The sequence below is a fragment of the Choloepus didactylus genome, chromosome 6 (genome assembly GCF_015220235.1).
Source record: "Choloepus didactylus isolate mChoDid1 chromosome 6, mChoDid1.pri, whole genome shotgun sequence".
Lineage (NCBI taxonomy): Eukaryota > Metazoa > Chordata > Mammalia > Pilosa > Megalonychidae > Choloepus > Choloepus didactylus.
The window spans coordinates 67,038,057-67,051,894 of NC_051312.1; the positions used below are offsets into that span (position 1 = coordinate 67,038,057).

The 13,838-nt window shown below is 37.1% G+C and overlaps 1 protein-coding gene across 1 annotated transcript in view; it reads left to right on the forward strand.

Moving 5' to 3' along the window:
* The window catches only part of RRAS2 (RAS related 2), a 102,463-nt gene that overhangs the window by 63,409 nt on the left and 25,216 nt on the right, over window positions 1–13,838 (forward strand). Inside the window, exons 2-4 of the mRNA XM_037840460.1 lie at window positions 5,648–5,735; window positions 6,676–6,778; window positions 6,935–7,043. Coding sequence (XP_037696388.1) covers window positions 5,648–5,735; window positions 6,676–6,778; window positions 6,935–7,043 — 300 coding nt within the window. The remainder of the gene's footprint in view (window positions 1–5,647; window positions 5,736–6,675; window positions 6,779–6,934; window positions 7,044–13,838) is intronic.

Here is a 13,838-nt window from a genome sequence, read left to right on the forward strand (position 1 = left end):
TATATATATAAAATAGCATGTATCAAATTGCCTGTCATATGGTCAATGCTCAATAAGTGGTGACTGCTGTTACTGTGCTTGAGGATGTTTCATTTTTTTGTGGGAGCAGTGGAAGTGGGAATGGAGGATGAGTGTCAGTGTGCCTTACCTCCAGAGAGGCAGAATAGCAGAGTAGAAAGAACCTTGGAGAAGGAGCTGGGAAACTGTGATTTTACTGTTGGACCTTTCAATGACTTGTTGATTAAACACTAGGCAACACTTTACCTCTCTGACAAAATCCCTGCCCTCATGGAGTGTATATTCTAGTTGGGTGTGTGTGTGTTGGAGGGGAGGGGAGTGGACAATAGAAGTAAAAAATGAATTATAGTTTGCAGTACATGTTATTTCTATGTATTTATATGTATCTATGATGTATGTATTTTCTGGAAAATAAGGAAAAAATTCAGGCTTCCAGATTAGTTGGATTTGAGTAGAGTGAGAGGAATTGAGTTAATAAAGATCTCTTATCCTCTTCCCTTGACTTTTGGTAGTCCTTATGTGCTACCACCAGATTTTTAAAAATTGATTTTAATATAAAAATTGTCAAATATATGCAAAAGTAGAAAGAATAGCATAATATACACCCATATGCAAGTTACCCAGATCTTTTAGTTATCAAGATTTTCCCATGCTTATGTCTTCTATTTCTTTCTCTCCCTCCCTTCCACTTTCTTCCCCTTCCCACACTATGTTTTTAGAGGACTCCTGAGACTCTTGACTGAGAATGGTGCTGTGCTCAGAAATGCCTTGACATTTGTTTACTTATTCCCCAGTGTACCTTAGACCTAGCCGCCTATCTGTTTAAAATGGAAGAGTAGCCAACTTAGCCAAGGTGCTGGATTCAGTTTCCCAGACTCCAGTTAATCACCAGCCCCAGTGTGTAGAAAAGGCACCACTCTGTGGCAGTGCTTGGGAACTACATTTCTACCAATAGCTTGGTGTTGGGAGAAAGTAGTTGTCACTCTTCCTTCCCCGTCCCCCTTCATTTCTCTTTCTTCTTTGAATGGGAAGGTACTGAGTTGGCAGTTCTCTTAGGAGGCCAAGCAGAACTCCTGTTGTGCAGTATTTCTACTATTACAGCCTAATAGTCTCAAGGCTTCTGACAATCTTCCCTAGATCATGCTTTATCTCCCTGTCTGAATGGGATAGCTTCCCTAATCCTAAACTTTTGCCGCACTTCTTAACAACCTTAAGACTTAAGCCCATATGCCCTTCTTGCTACCTGGAAGACATCCTCTGAAAGGGGACATTCCAGTTCCCTTTCTTCTAGTTAGGTCCTTTTCCATGCATCCTTTCGTGTGATATCTCTAACCTCCTTCTGTCCACCTGGCTTTTTTCTGCCTAAGTGTGTTCTTGTGAACTCTTTAGTCCACCTCTTTTCCTGCCCTTGCCTGAGCCTCTACTATCTAGAATGTAATACTGTGCTTGCCTGCTGTCCCCTTCACCTTCCATCCCCTCCTTCTTGCTCTCTGCTATAGAATATCCTAGGCTGTGGTTGGGAACTTTTTCCAAATTCAGGAGAGAGACCGTTGCCTTTTCTGGCAATTGCTGGGGCTCTATATTTATAAGTAAATGCACACATATTTCTTATGCATGACTGCAGTATTAACACTTTAAATTTCATTGCCTTCTGAATAATCTGTTGGCACTTCATATTGTTTCTGTTCTTTGGCCTATACCTTTAATACTCTCCCCCCATCCAGTCATAGCACACTTACTGAATGCTGTGTAAAAGGCCCTGGGGCTCTGTGAGGGTAGGGATCTTGTCCCTGTGGAACACATAGTAAGTGCTACATAAATAATTGCTGAATGAATACATGAAACTAAAAGCAAGAACAGCAGTTTGCAGGAGGTTTTTAAGTGGTGGAAAAATAAGGCTTTGAATGGTGCAGCTCAAACTGGAGGGCTTTGAATATTGGGTTAAAGAAACTACTCAATCTTGAAAGCAACAGGGAGCCATTTTATTTTATTTTACTTTATGTTTTTAAGAGGTATAATTCACATGCATACATACAAGTGCATAATTCTTAAGTGTATATAGCTTGATGAATTTTTGCATATGGGTGTACCAATGCAACTATGACCCGGATCCAAAAAAATATTTCCAGAAGTCCAGATGGGGGGCTATTTAACTTGATTCACATTTTAGATACCAAGTCCCATTGAGGTAGATAGATTGGCCTAAGGTCTCATGGTTGGTCCGTGGTGTAACTAGCACTGGAATTATTATTACAGCTCTTCTCAGGAATAGCAAATCTTAATACCTAAACAAAAGTGCTAGTTCAGACCATCTTAATAACTGCATGACAAAAGCAATTACAGTTATTATTATGGCTAACATTTATTAATCATTAGCATTTCTTGGCACTTTATATCATTTAATCTCCACATGCTTTCACTGTCCCTATTTTACAGATGAGGATGCTGAAAGTTAGGTTAAATAATTTTCCTCAGGTCCCAAAGCTAGAAAGTGATAGAGTTAGAATTAAACCCAGAACTCCAGCAGTAGAATCTGATTTCATTTCGGTGCTCCGCTGCCTCCAATATGTGGTACCCTAGTTTAAGTAACAAAAAGTGTTGTTGTGGTAGGAGGTGAGGGTTGTATTTGCAAGTTTAAGTAACAAAAATGTCTTTGTGGTAGGAAGCAAGGTTTGTATTTGTTACCTGCACATAATGAATGCTCTTTTTAGGCATTTTCTGACCATTGTGGTATATTAAAATTAAGAGAGGGAATAGGGTCTTTAATTCCCTGACAGGCCCCAGAGTGATTTTCTTGGGGGGGCTCTTTATTGAGAGAGGAAGATTCTTTCAGTGAGGATGACTCTTTAAAATCTACATGTAGTGAGAAGATGATGATCTCCACAGCAAATTACGAAAACAGGATACAGCAAAGATGAAATGTGGGCCTAAATATCCAGAAACTTCTCCAACAATTAATTTGTCTTAAAAAATTAATCTGAATAGAATAAATGCATGCCAGTGTTAGTTAACAAAGTGCAAAATTCTTACATTAAGGTTGTGTTTCAAGAGCCAAGACATCCAAAGAAAATAGGAAACTTCCACAACCTCTAAAAGGAAAAACAGTTTATTTTAATGGCCTCAAGGTTGTTTAAACCAACAGTCTTCTATACTTACGTTCCTGTTTGCTAATGCTTCCATTATGCAAAATACCAGAGATGGATTGGCTTTTATAAAGGGGGTTTATTTGGTTACAAATTTACAGTCTGAAGGCCATGACAATGTCCAAATTAAGACGTCAAGACGAGTATACCTTCACAGAAGGAAGGCCAATGGCGTCTGGAAAACCTCTGTTAGCTGGGAAGGCACATGTGTTCCAGCTCCTTTCTGAGCTCCTGTGCATTCTTCAAAATGTTGCTCTTGGGGCATTTGCCCTCTCTTAGCTTCTCCAGGGCAAAGTGTCAGCAAAAGTCTGCTTTCAAAGGCCATCTCCAAAATGTCTCTCTAAGCTGCAGCACCAAGCTCCTTCTGTCTGAGCTCTTACAGGGCTCCAGTGATTTAATCAAAACCCACGCTGAATGGTCGGGGCCACACCTCCATGGAAATAATCGAATCAAAGGTATTACCCACAGTTGCGTGGGTCACATCTCCATGGAAACAACCTAATCCAAAGATTCCAACCTAATCAGCACTAATACATCTGCCCCCACGAGATTGCAGTAAAGAACATGGCATTTTGGGGGACACAATACATCCAAACTGGCACATACATATTAACGTCTTGATTAGTCTCAGTGCAAACCCCCCGTACATTGAAAGAATTCTAGCTCTTATGCATGTCTCGGATATTTGTAACAATATATTTAATATGTACATTCATTATGTTTTCAGACAAAGTAAGAGGTACAGTGTAGCACATTTAGTCATAAGCTGAGAGTATTCAATGAAAATCAGGTTTTGTAAGATGAAAGCATGGCAAGAAGTATCAGATTGCTGTGGAGAAACATGTTACAGGAAGGTAATCTTATGAAGAAAAAATATGAACAGCATACCTTATTCACCTCACTTGGTGAAAGATTGTAGTTTTAAGTTATTTAGAGTAGTGAAAACAATGAATATTGTTGTCAGTTATATTTATTTAATTTTTGAGGTGGTGTGGGTGCCAAAAAGTAAGTTCAGGATTGTTTTGATACATGTTTATTTTTAAATGGGAATGGGGCCTGGGGTGAGGGAGTTGGATTTCTATTAAAAAGCTGCTCCTGTTGGTAAATATTTTTTATAGGCTTGCTTTTATAGACATTGTTTAGTAAACCATAGACTTTGTTTAATGAACTTTGTTTAGTGAAACCATCAAAAAGGAAATAGGATTATGGATAGTGAATTCTGTAAAAAGTGAGTCATAAAATAGAAATAAAATGTGGAACTTGTCCTCCAGAAAGAAAAGTTTATAAATGAAGCCATGGTAGCAGGCAGTTGGGTATACTCCCACCCACTGCCAGGGTTGCTTTACAGTCTTTTCAGAGTGCTTACTTCTGAGTAACTTTCTGGTGTTTGCACAAGTCACCACACCAGAGTTTGTCCCTTAAGAATACCCTGTCTCTAGGGCCTGCAAGTCCAACTGCCAGGAACCTTTGCCTGAAAAATGGGTGTCACCCTTGGCACTGGTTCCCAGGATTGAGCTGTCTTCCTCCAAGTCATTCCCTCAGATTTTGTAATGAGCCAGTGCAAAAATGGGCTTTGAGGAAGTTAGTCAAGAGGAGAGCAAAGAGAGATTCAGAACAAAAGAAGGATGATGTCAGTGTCCTCGTTAGTGTCCTCTTGTACGGGGCGGGGTGGGGAGGTGTGTACATTCATTCTAAGATTCTTGTTGCTGTTGTTTTCTTTTCTAAACATTAAACATTTTTTCCAAGAATTGTGGATTGTAATGCACAAACATGTAAGTGCATTCACCAGGATTCTTCCGGACTTACTCTGAAACCTTAATGGTCCTTCCTTATTATGATGATATCAGAGGATAATGGTGGGAGGCTTTGATAATGAAAGTAGAGAGAAGTAGAATTTAAGATAAAAACAAGAAAAGTATCAGTGAAAGAATAAGTTTGAGATTTCTGCCAATAAGGAGATAATGGTTCCGTATTAGAATATACAGGTCAGCTGAAAGGGGAATAAAACAAAACTCTAAAAAAGAGTGTGAGAGAGGAAGGGGCAAAAAGAAGGTAGAGGATGGAATCTTCCAGGCCTCATTCAACAAAATGAGGCCTGGAAGATTCCATCCTCTACCTACTTTTGTTCTTAGGAAAGATGCTTATCACCGTGTTGCAAATTCACATAGGTCTGATTTATAATGATGTGTTTTCTCTACTTTTTCTAGAATTTGAGGTCTAGATTCTGAGGCATAAATAAGTTAATTATGAAAAGAAACTGCAGTAGATTTTTGCAATCTTCTTGAATATTTTATATTTGAAAACTCATAGATATTTAGCACCTTTTCTCCACTTGGAAGGTGCTCTGAAGAGATTTCAATTAATGGGGAATTAACGTATAGATCCTGATAGAAAAGATTCGATTAATTTTTGGACAAATAAAGTTGTGTTGGAATGTAGGTAGACAGGTAAATGTAAGTATTAAAATAAGATTATTTTTCTTACAGTCCTATTTTGTAACGGATTATGATCCAACCATTGAAGATTCCTATACAAAGCAGTGTGTGATAGATGACAGAGCAGCCCGGCTAGATAGTAAGTAATCTTCCTTTATTTAATAGTTTGCATATTCTATTTTTTTTAAAAAGTTAAGCTATAATGTTTTGCCCTATAATTGAAATATTAGATGATCTTGAATATAAGCTCATCTCTTTCATTAGATTTGATTGATGAATCTGCATATTGGACAATTTAAATATTCCTCAGTAAATTAAAAAGTAAAAAGTAATCAGATTACTCTTGGCTTCTGATGAAACTAGTTCTGTCATTGTAACTTGTTAAAGCTGTATTTATAAGTTGTATTTATGGACATTTGGAAAAAACATGTCAGGTCTCAACTCTTCCTATCTTTCACTGTGGGCTAAAATGTAAAATAGGTGAAGTGAATATTAAAAAGTTTCAATATTTGTAACTTGTTTAGAATTTATAGCACTGAGGCTTTACTAAATAGAGTTTTGTGCCTGGTTAAACATCCTACCTCCCTACAAAAGAAAGCCCTGTTTTGTTAACTTGCATTATTCTTTCATTTCCAGATATTAGGAAATTATATTAGCACTGCAGTTTATATGTTTTTTTGGGGGGTAGAACAAAATTTATCTCTTTAATTTACAGATATCTTTTTCAATAGTTCTTTCCTGGAGGGGAAAAACAACTGAAGTGCCTTTAGAGATTGTATCTGGCTCCATTTGCCTTGATGTATTTGATATTTTTAACCATGTAATTGGTATGCTAATGTATTCTAACCACAAAATCAACCTGTACTGATGAAGATAAACTTTGAAACTGCCTGTGATTAGAATATATTTGCCTTTAGTATTGAGAACAGGGTACTAAGAGGGGAAAGCCATTTCTTATACTGAGTATGATGCTCTTTAGAGGACCCACATTAATTTGGTCTGCCCATGTGGGAAGTGGTTTAAAAAATGAAACACAAACACAGTTGTATCTTACAAATTTTTTTTTTTTTTTTCTTTAGTTCTGGATACTGCAGGACAAGAAGAGTTTGGAGCTATGAGAGAACAGTATATGAGGACTGGCGAGGGTTTCCTGTTGGTCTTTTCAGTCACAGATAGAGGCAGGTTTGTACCAAAATGAAAAATGGTTTGTGTCTAGATTTGGATTTTCTCATTTTTATAGAAAAAGGAAAAATAATAAAGCATTAAATGTGGGTGGGACTTGACTGACATCTGATACTTGACCAAATTGATTAATTTTTTTGTTTGTTTGTTTTTTAGCTTTGAAGAAATCTTTAAGTTTCAAAGACAGATTCTCAGAGTAAAGGACCGTGATGAATTTCCGATGATTTTAATTGGTAATAAAGCAGATCTAGATCATCAGAGACAGGTGAGAAGGAATTCCGCTGTTGGGAAACCAATTGTTTTTTAATCGTGTAAGTGAATTCATATACTTATGAAACAATTGAAAATACCATGATTTAAAAACATACCAACACTATGCTGTATGCCACTTAAATATTCATAGCTGAGTTTGGCACGGTGGATCTTACAAAAGTCACGCTGTAAGAAATAAAAAGGAAGTAGATTTGGGAAAGTAAAATTTCATCTAGTTTTACACAGAACTGATTTGTACCAGTTCCATTCACATGTATAATCTCTTGGGTGACATACAAAGGCATAATTTAGTTAAATAATCTTAAAAGTTACCCTGAAAGGCTTAATTTAGTTAGTCTTAGTACTCAGTTACCTTCATTTAGAGAATGGCTGTGGTTTAAATTATATTATTTGTATTTTTCCCAAGTCCCATTAATGACTGAATTTTCTGTTTATTCTTCTCATTGGCTGGCACCAGAACTTGCAGACAAGGAACATTTTTAATATTTAGTTGCAGACTAGTTTATTTTCGCTTATTTCTTTACCCACTTATTTCAAATTGTTTCAATTTTTGGTATATATTGTATACTGCCAACTTTCTGTGGGGGGGGAGGAGAACAAGATCAGATGTGAGTTAATGGAAGCTCTATATTATTTGGTGGGTTTTTTTTTGGGGGGGGACAGGTATACATATTTTAGGTCTTTGGCCTCTTCTATATCAGAAATTAATTTTTTATTGTTTCTTAACTGTTGCTGGTATTTAAGTACTGTTATTTTTGTATAAGCCCATGTTAAATATCTTAAGATTTTGTTGGAAAAGTGAGAACATCAGGAAAAATTGACTGATAAACAGCTTTGAGGACAGCCTTCCATTTTGGAGTTTTTTTCTTGTGGTTTTTCTTAACTGTTTAAAGCACAATCTTTTATTTGTGCTTGATTTTCAAAATTTTGTTGGAGGCATACCAAATTTGACTTAGAATAGTATTCTTGTTCTAATGCTAAGATTTAGAAATGTTTACTGATTATACTTAGTGTAGAATACATTTTACTGCTAGGTCTCTTTCAAAACTGAATTATTATACTGTGTTAAGGTGAAAAAATTTGATCTTTAGTTCAAACCACTGTATGCTGTTTGAAATAACTTAGAATTCGGCATTGCTCACATTTAAACCAAGTGTGGATGGCCCATCTCTATTTTATTTATTTTATTCTTTTGGCTGTTTCCTTGGGGTTTTTTTTGAATCTGATTATTTTTATTAAATGCTGCCCAGTAGACCTGTCTGTTGATCTTCTCAGTCTTTTCTAGTCCTAGAAATACGCTTTTATATGTAGTTGGATCTGGAAAGTGGCACAGTAGATAGGCAGAGGTGTGGGTACAAGAGGTTCTCCTTATCTCATGCTAATTTCTGCTCTACCCCCAAGTGCTTCCTGCCCTGATTATAAAAATAGGTTTTTTCTCCTGTTTTCCATGCTGGTAATGCTGGCAAAGGAGACCTGGTGGAGTGGGGCTCTCCGTAGGGTAGGCACAGTGGCAGATTTGGGATAGGAAGGGGCTGTATTCCCACTAGTACCCAATAGGCCCCGCCATGGTGGGCTCTGAGTGGGGGTCTGTATGAATTATTTAGTTATTTATTTATTAAATGCAATTTTATTGATACATCCATACACCATATAATCCATCCAATGTATGCAATCAGTGGCTAACAGTATCATCATATAGTTGTGCATTCATCACCACAATTTTAGAACATTTTCATTACTCCAGGAAGAAAAACCCAATACTGTTTAGCAGTCACCTCTCAATCTCTCTTTCCTTCCTCAGCCCTACATAACCACTAATCAAATTCTGTCTATGTAGTTTTTTTTTTTGTATTTACATTTTATACAATTGGAATCATACAATATGTAGTTCTTCGTTTCTGGTTTCTTTCACTTAGCATAACGTTTTGTTTTTTAATTATAGTCACTTTTTTAAAATTAGAGAAATTGAAGGTTTACATAAAAGTCATTGTTCTAGTTTGCTAATGCTGTGGAATGCAAAACACCAAAGATGGATTGGCTTTTATAAAAAGGGGGTTTATTTGGCTACACAGTTACAGTCTTAAGCCCATAAAGTGTCCAAGGTAACACATCAGTAATTGGGTACCTTCACTGGAGGATGGCCAATAGCATCCAGAAAACCTCTGTTAGCTGGGAAGGCACGTTGCTGGCATCTGCTCCAAAGTTCTGGTTTTAAATGACTTTCTCCCAGGACGTTCCTCTCTAGCAAGCTTACTCCTCTTTAAAACGTCACTCACAGCTGCACTGAGGTCCTTTTGTTATGTCAGCTCATTTATATGGTTCCACTGATCAACTTAAACCCACCCTGGATGGGTGGAGCAACACCTCCATGGAAATTATCCAGTCAGAGTCATCACCCACAGCTGGGTGGGGTGCAGTCCAAAGAAGCACTCAAAGAATTACAATCTGATCAACCCTGATAACGTTTGCCCATACAAGATTACATCAAAGATAATGGCGTTTGGGGGACATAATACATTCAAACTGGCACAGTCATATAAAAAATACAGTGTTCCCATATACCTAGCACCCCTATTGGTGACACTTTGCATTGGTGTGATACCTTTGTTACAATTGATGAAAGAATATTAAAATATTACTGTTAACTGTAGTCCGTACTTTACATAGATGTATTTTTTCCATATACCAACCTATTATTAGCACCTTGTAATAGATATACATTTGTAACAGTTTATGAAAGAGCATTCTTATATTTGTACTATTAACCATGGTTATTGTCCACAACTGAGTTCACTGTTTAGCTTCTTTCCTTTGAATTACACATAAGACACAAAACTTTCCCTTTCAACCATATTCACAATATTCAGCACTGTTAATATTAAGTGCTACCATCATCAGTCACAATAATATGCTACCATCACCACTATCCATTTCCAAACATTTACAATCAACCTAAGTAGAAATTCTGTGCAAATTAAGCATCAGCTCCCCATTCTCTATCCCTTTCTATCTCCTGGTAACCTATAGTCTAGATTCTAATTCTGTGAGTTTGCGTATTATAATTAAATCCTGTCAGTGAGGTCATGCAATATTTGTCATTTTGTGTCTGGCTTATTTCACTCAACATAATTTCCTCAGGGTTCATCCATGTTGTCACACTAATCAGGACTTCATCCTTCTTACAGCTGAATAATATTCCATCATATGTATATACCACATTTTGTTTATCCATTCATCAGTCGATGAACACTTGAGTTGCTTCCATCTTTTGGCAATTGTGAACAGTGCTGATATGAACATTAGTGTGAAAATGTATATTCTGGTCCCTGCTTTCAGTTCTTCTGGGTATATACCTAGTTAGCAGGATTGCTGGATCATATGGCAATTCAATACTTAGCTTCCTGAAGAACTGCCAAACTGTCTTCCACAGTGGCTGTACCATTTTACATTCCCAGCAGCAGTGATTAAGTGTCCCTATTTCTCCACGACCTCTTCAACACTTCTGTATTTTTAATAGTGGCTATTGTAGTGGGTGTGAAATGATATCTCATAGTGGTTTTGATATGAATTTCCCTAATGGCTAGTGATGCTGAGTATCTTTTCATGTGCTTTTTAGCCATTTGTATTTCCTCTTTAGAAAAATGTCTATTCCAAGTCTTTGGCCCATTTTTTAATTGGGTTGTTTGTCTTTTTATTATTTAGTTGCAGGATTTCTTCATATATTCTGGATATTAAACCCTTATTGGACATGTGGTTTCCAAATATTTTCTCCCATTGAGTTGTTGCCTTTTAACTTTCTTGACAAAGCTCTTTGAAGCACAAAATTTTTTTATTTTGAGGAGTTCCCAATTATCTGTTTTTGTCTTACGTTTCTTTTGCTTTGGGTGTCAAGTCTAAGAAACCATTTTCTACTACAAGACTGTGAAGATGCTTCCCTATGTTTTCTTCTAGGAGTTTTATGGTCTTGGCTCTTATATTTAGATCTTTAATCCATTTTTTTAAAAATTTTTTATTGAGATTGTTCATGTACCATACAACTATCCAGAGATCCAAAGTGTACAATTAATTGCCATGGTACCATCATACAGCTATGCATCCATCACCACAATTAATTTTTTTTTCAATTTTTAGAACATTTTCATTACTCCAGAAAAGAAATAAAGAGAATAAAAGGAAACTCCAATCCTCCCATACCCCTAAGCACCCCCCCCCCCATTATTAAGTCATAGTTTTGGTATAGTACATTTGTTACTGTTGATGGAAGAATGTTAAAATACTACTTTGTATTGTATAGTTTGCAATAGGTATATGTTTTTTCCCTGTATGCCCCTCTATTATTACCTTCTAGTTATAGTGTCATACATTTGTTCTAGTTCTTGAGAGGGATTTCTAATATTGTACAGTTAATCACAGACATTGTCCACCACAAGATTCACTGTTTTATAAATTCCCATTTTTAACCTCCAGCTTTCCTTCTGGTGACATATGTGACTCTGAGCTTACCCTTTCCACCATCTTCACACATCATTCAGCACTGCTAGCTATTCCCACAATGTGCTACCATCACTTCTGTCCATTTCCAAACGTTTTAAGTTCACCCTAGTTGAACATTCTGCTCATAATAAGCAACCGCTCCCCATTCTTTAGCCTTGTTCTGTATCCTGGTAACTTATATTTCATGTCTATGAGTTTGTATATTATAGCTAGTTCATATCAGTGAGACCCTGTGACATTTGTCTTTATGTGTCTGTCTTATTTCACTCAATATAGTAGTGCCCTCAAGGTTTCTTCATCAACCCGTTTTTTTTTAAAGATGGTTTTGTTCACACACCATACATTCTGTTCTAAATAAACAATCTTTGGTTCCCTGTTTAGTCACGTATTTGTGTATTCAGCACCATCACCACTATCTATATAAGGACATCTCCATTTCTTCCACAAAGAAGGAGGAAGAGTCAAAGAAGGTAGAGAGACAAAAGAAAAAGAAAAAATGAGAAGGTGAAAAAAAAACATGACAGCTAGAAAGCAATAAAAGGAAAGATAGCATTAAACTAAAGTAGAATAAAGAGTCAGACAGGATCACCAATGCCAGGAGTCCCATACCCTTCCCCTATCTCCCACACCCCCGTATGCATTTAGCTTTGGTATATTGCCTTTGTTGTATTAAAGGAAGCATAATACAGTGTTTGTTAATTAAAGTCTCTAGTTTGCATTGATTGTATTTCCCCCAATCCCACCCTATTTTTAACACCTTTCATTGTTGACATTCATTTGTTCTACCTCATGTAAAAACTTATTTGTACCTTTTATTACAATCATGGCACATTGTAGGTTTCACTGAGTTATACATCCCAGTCTTTATCTTTCCTCTTTCCTTCTGGTGTCCCACATGCTCCTGACCTTCCTCTTTCAACCATACTCATAGTCATCTTTGTTCAGTGTTCTTACATGGCTGTGCTACTATCTCCCCAAATTGTTTTCCGAACCTCTCACTCCTGTGTTTTCCTTTCTGTCTGCAATGCTTCCTTTAGTGTTTCTTGTAGAGCAGGTATCTTGTTCATAAACTCTGTCATTTGTCTGTTTGTTAGAGAATATTTTAAACTCCCCCTCATATTTGAAGGACAGTTTTGTCAGATATAGGATTCTTGTTTGGTGGTTTTTCTCTTTCAGTATCTTAAATATATCAGCCCATTTCCTTCTTGCCTCCATGATTTCTACTGAGAAATCTGCACATGGTCTTATTAAACTTCCTTCATATGTAATGGATTGCTTTCCTCTTACTGCTTTCGGGATTCTCTTTATTTTTGACATTTGATAATCTGATTATTGAGTGTCTTGGTGTAGGCCTATTCGGATTGATTCTGTTTGGGGTACGCTGCACTTCCTGGATCTGTAATTTTATGTCTTTCATAAGAGATGGGAAATTTTCATTGATTATTTCCTCTATTATTGCTTCTGCCCCTTTTCCCTTCTCTTCTCCTTCTGGGACACCAATGACATGTACATTCCTGCATTTCATTTTGTCTTTAAGTTCCCAGAGATGTTGCTCATATTTTTCCATTTTTTCTCTATCTGTTCTTTTGTGTGTAGGCTTTCAGGTGCATTGTTCTCCAGTTCCTGAGTGTTTTCTTCTGCCTCTTGAGATCTGCTGTTGTATGTTTCCATTGTGTCTTTCATCTCTTGTGTTGTGCCTTTCATTTCCATAGATTCTGCCAGTTTTTTTTTGAACTTTTGATTTCTACCTTATATACGCCCAGAGTTTTCATTATACGCTTCATCTCTTTTGCCATATCTTCCCTAAACTTTTTGAATTGATTTGTCATTAGTTGTTTCAATTCCTGTATCTCAATTGAAGTGTAAGTTTGTTCCTTTGACTGGGCCATAACTTTATTTTTCTTGGTGTAGGTTGTAGTTTTCTGTTGTCTAGGCATCTTGTTTCCTTGGTTACTCCAATCAGGTTTTCCCAGACCAGAATGGGCTCTGGGCTCAGGTCTCAGAAGGAGGCAATAAAATCATGGCTCCCTAAGGGTGTGTCTTAGAAGATTGGTACACTCTGTGAGGCCTCAAGTCACTGTGCTTTTCTGCCCAGCAGGTGACGCTTGTCAGCCTATAGCTCCAGGTTGGTGTAAGGAGGTGTGGCCCGTGGCTGTTTTCCCCCAGGCTCTGGGGTCTGGTTCTGAATGGAAGGCAGGTGGTAGAGCTTGGCACCACCTCTTTCCTCTTAGGGAAAATACACCCCCCAGGGAGAGGTCATTTACATTTGAATAGTCTCTCTGCCTCTGCTGTC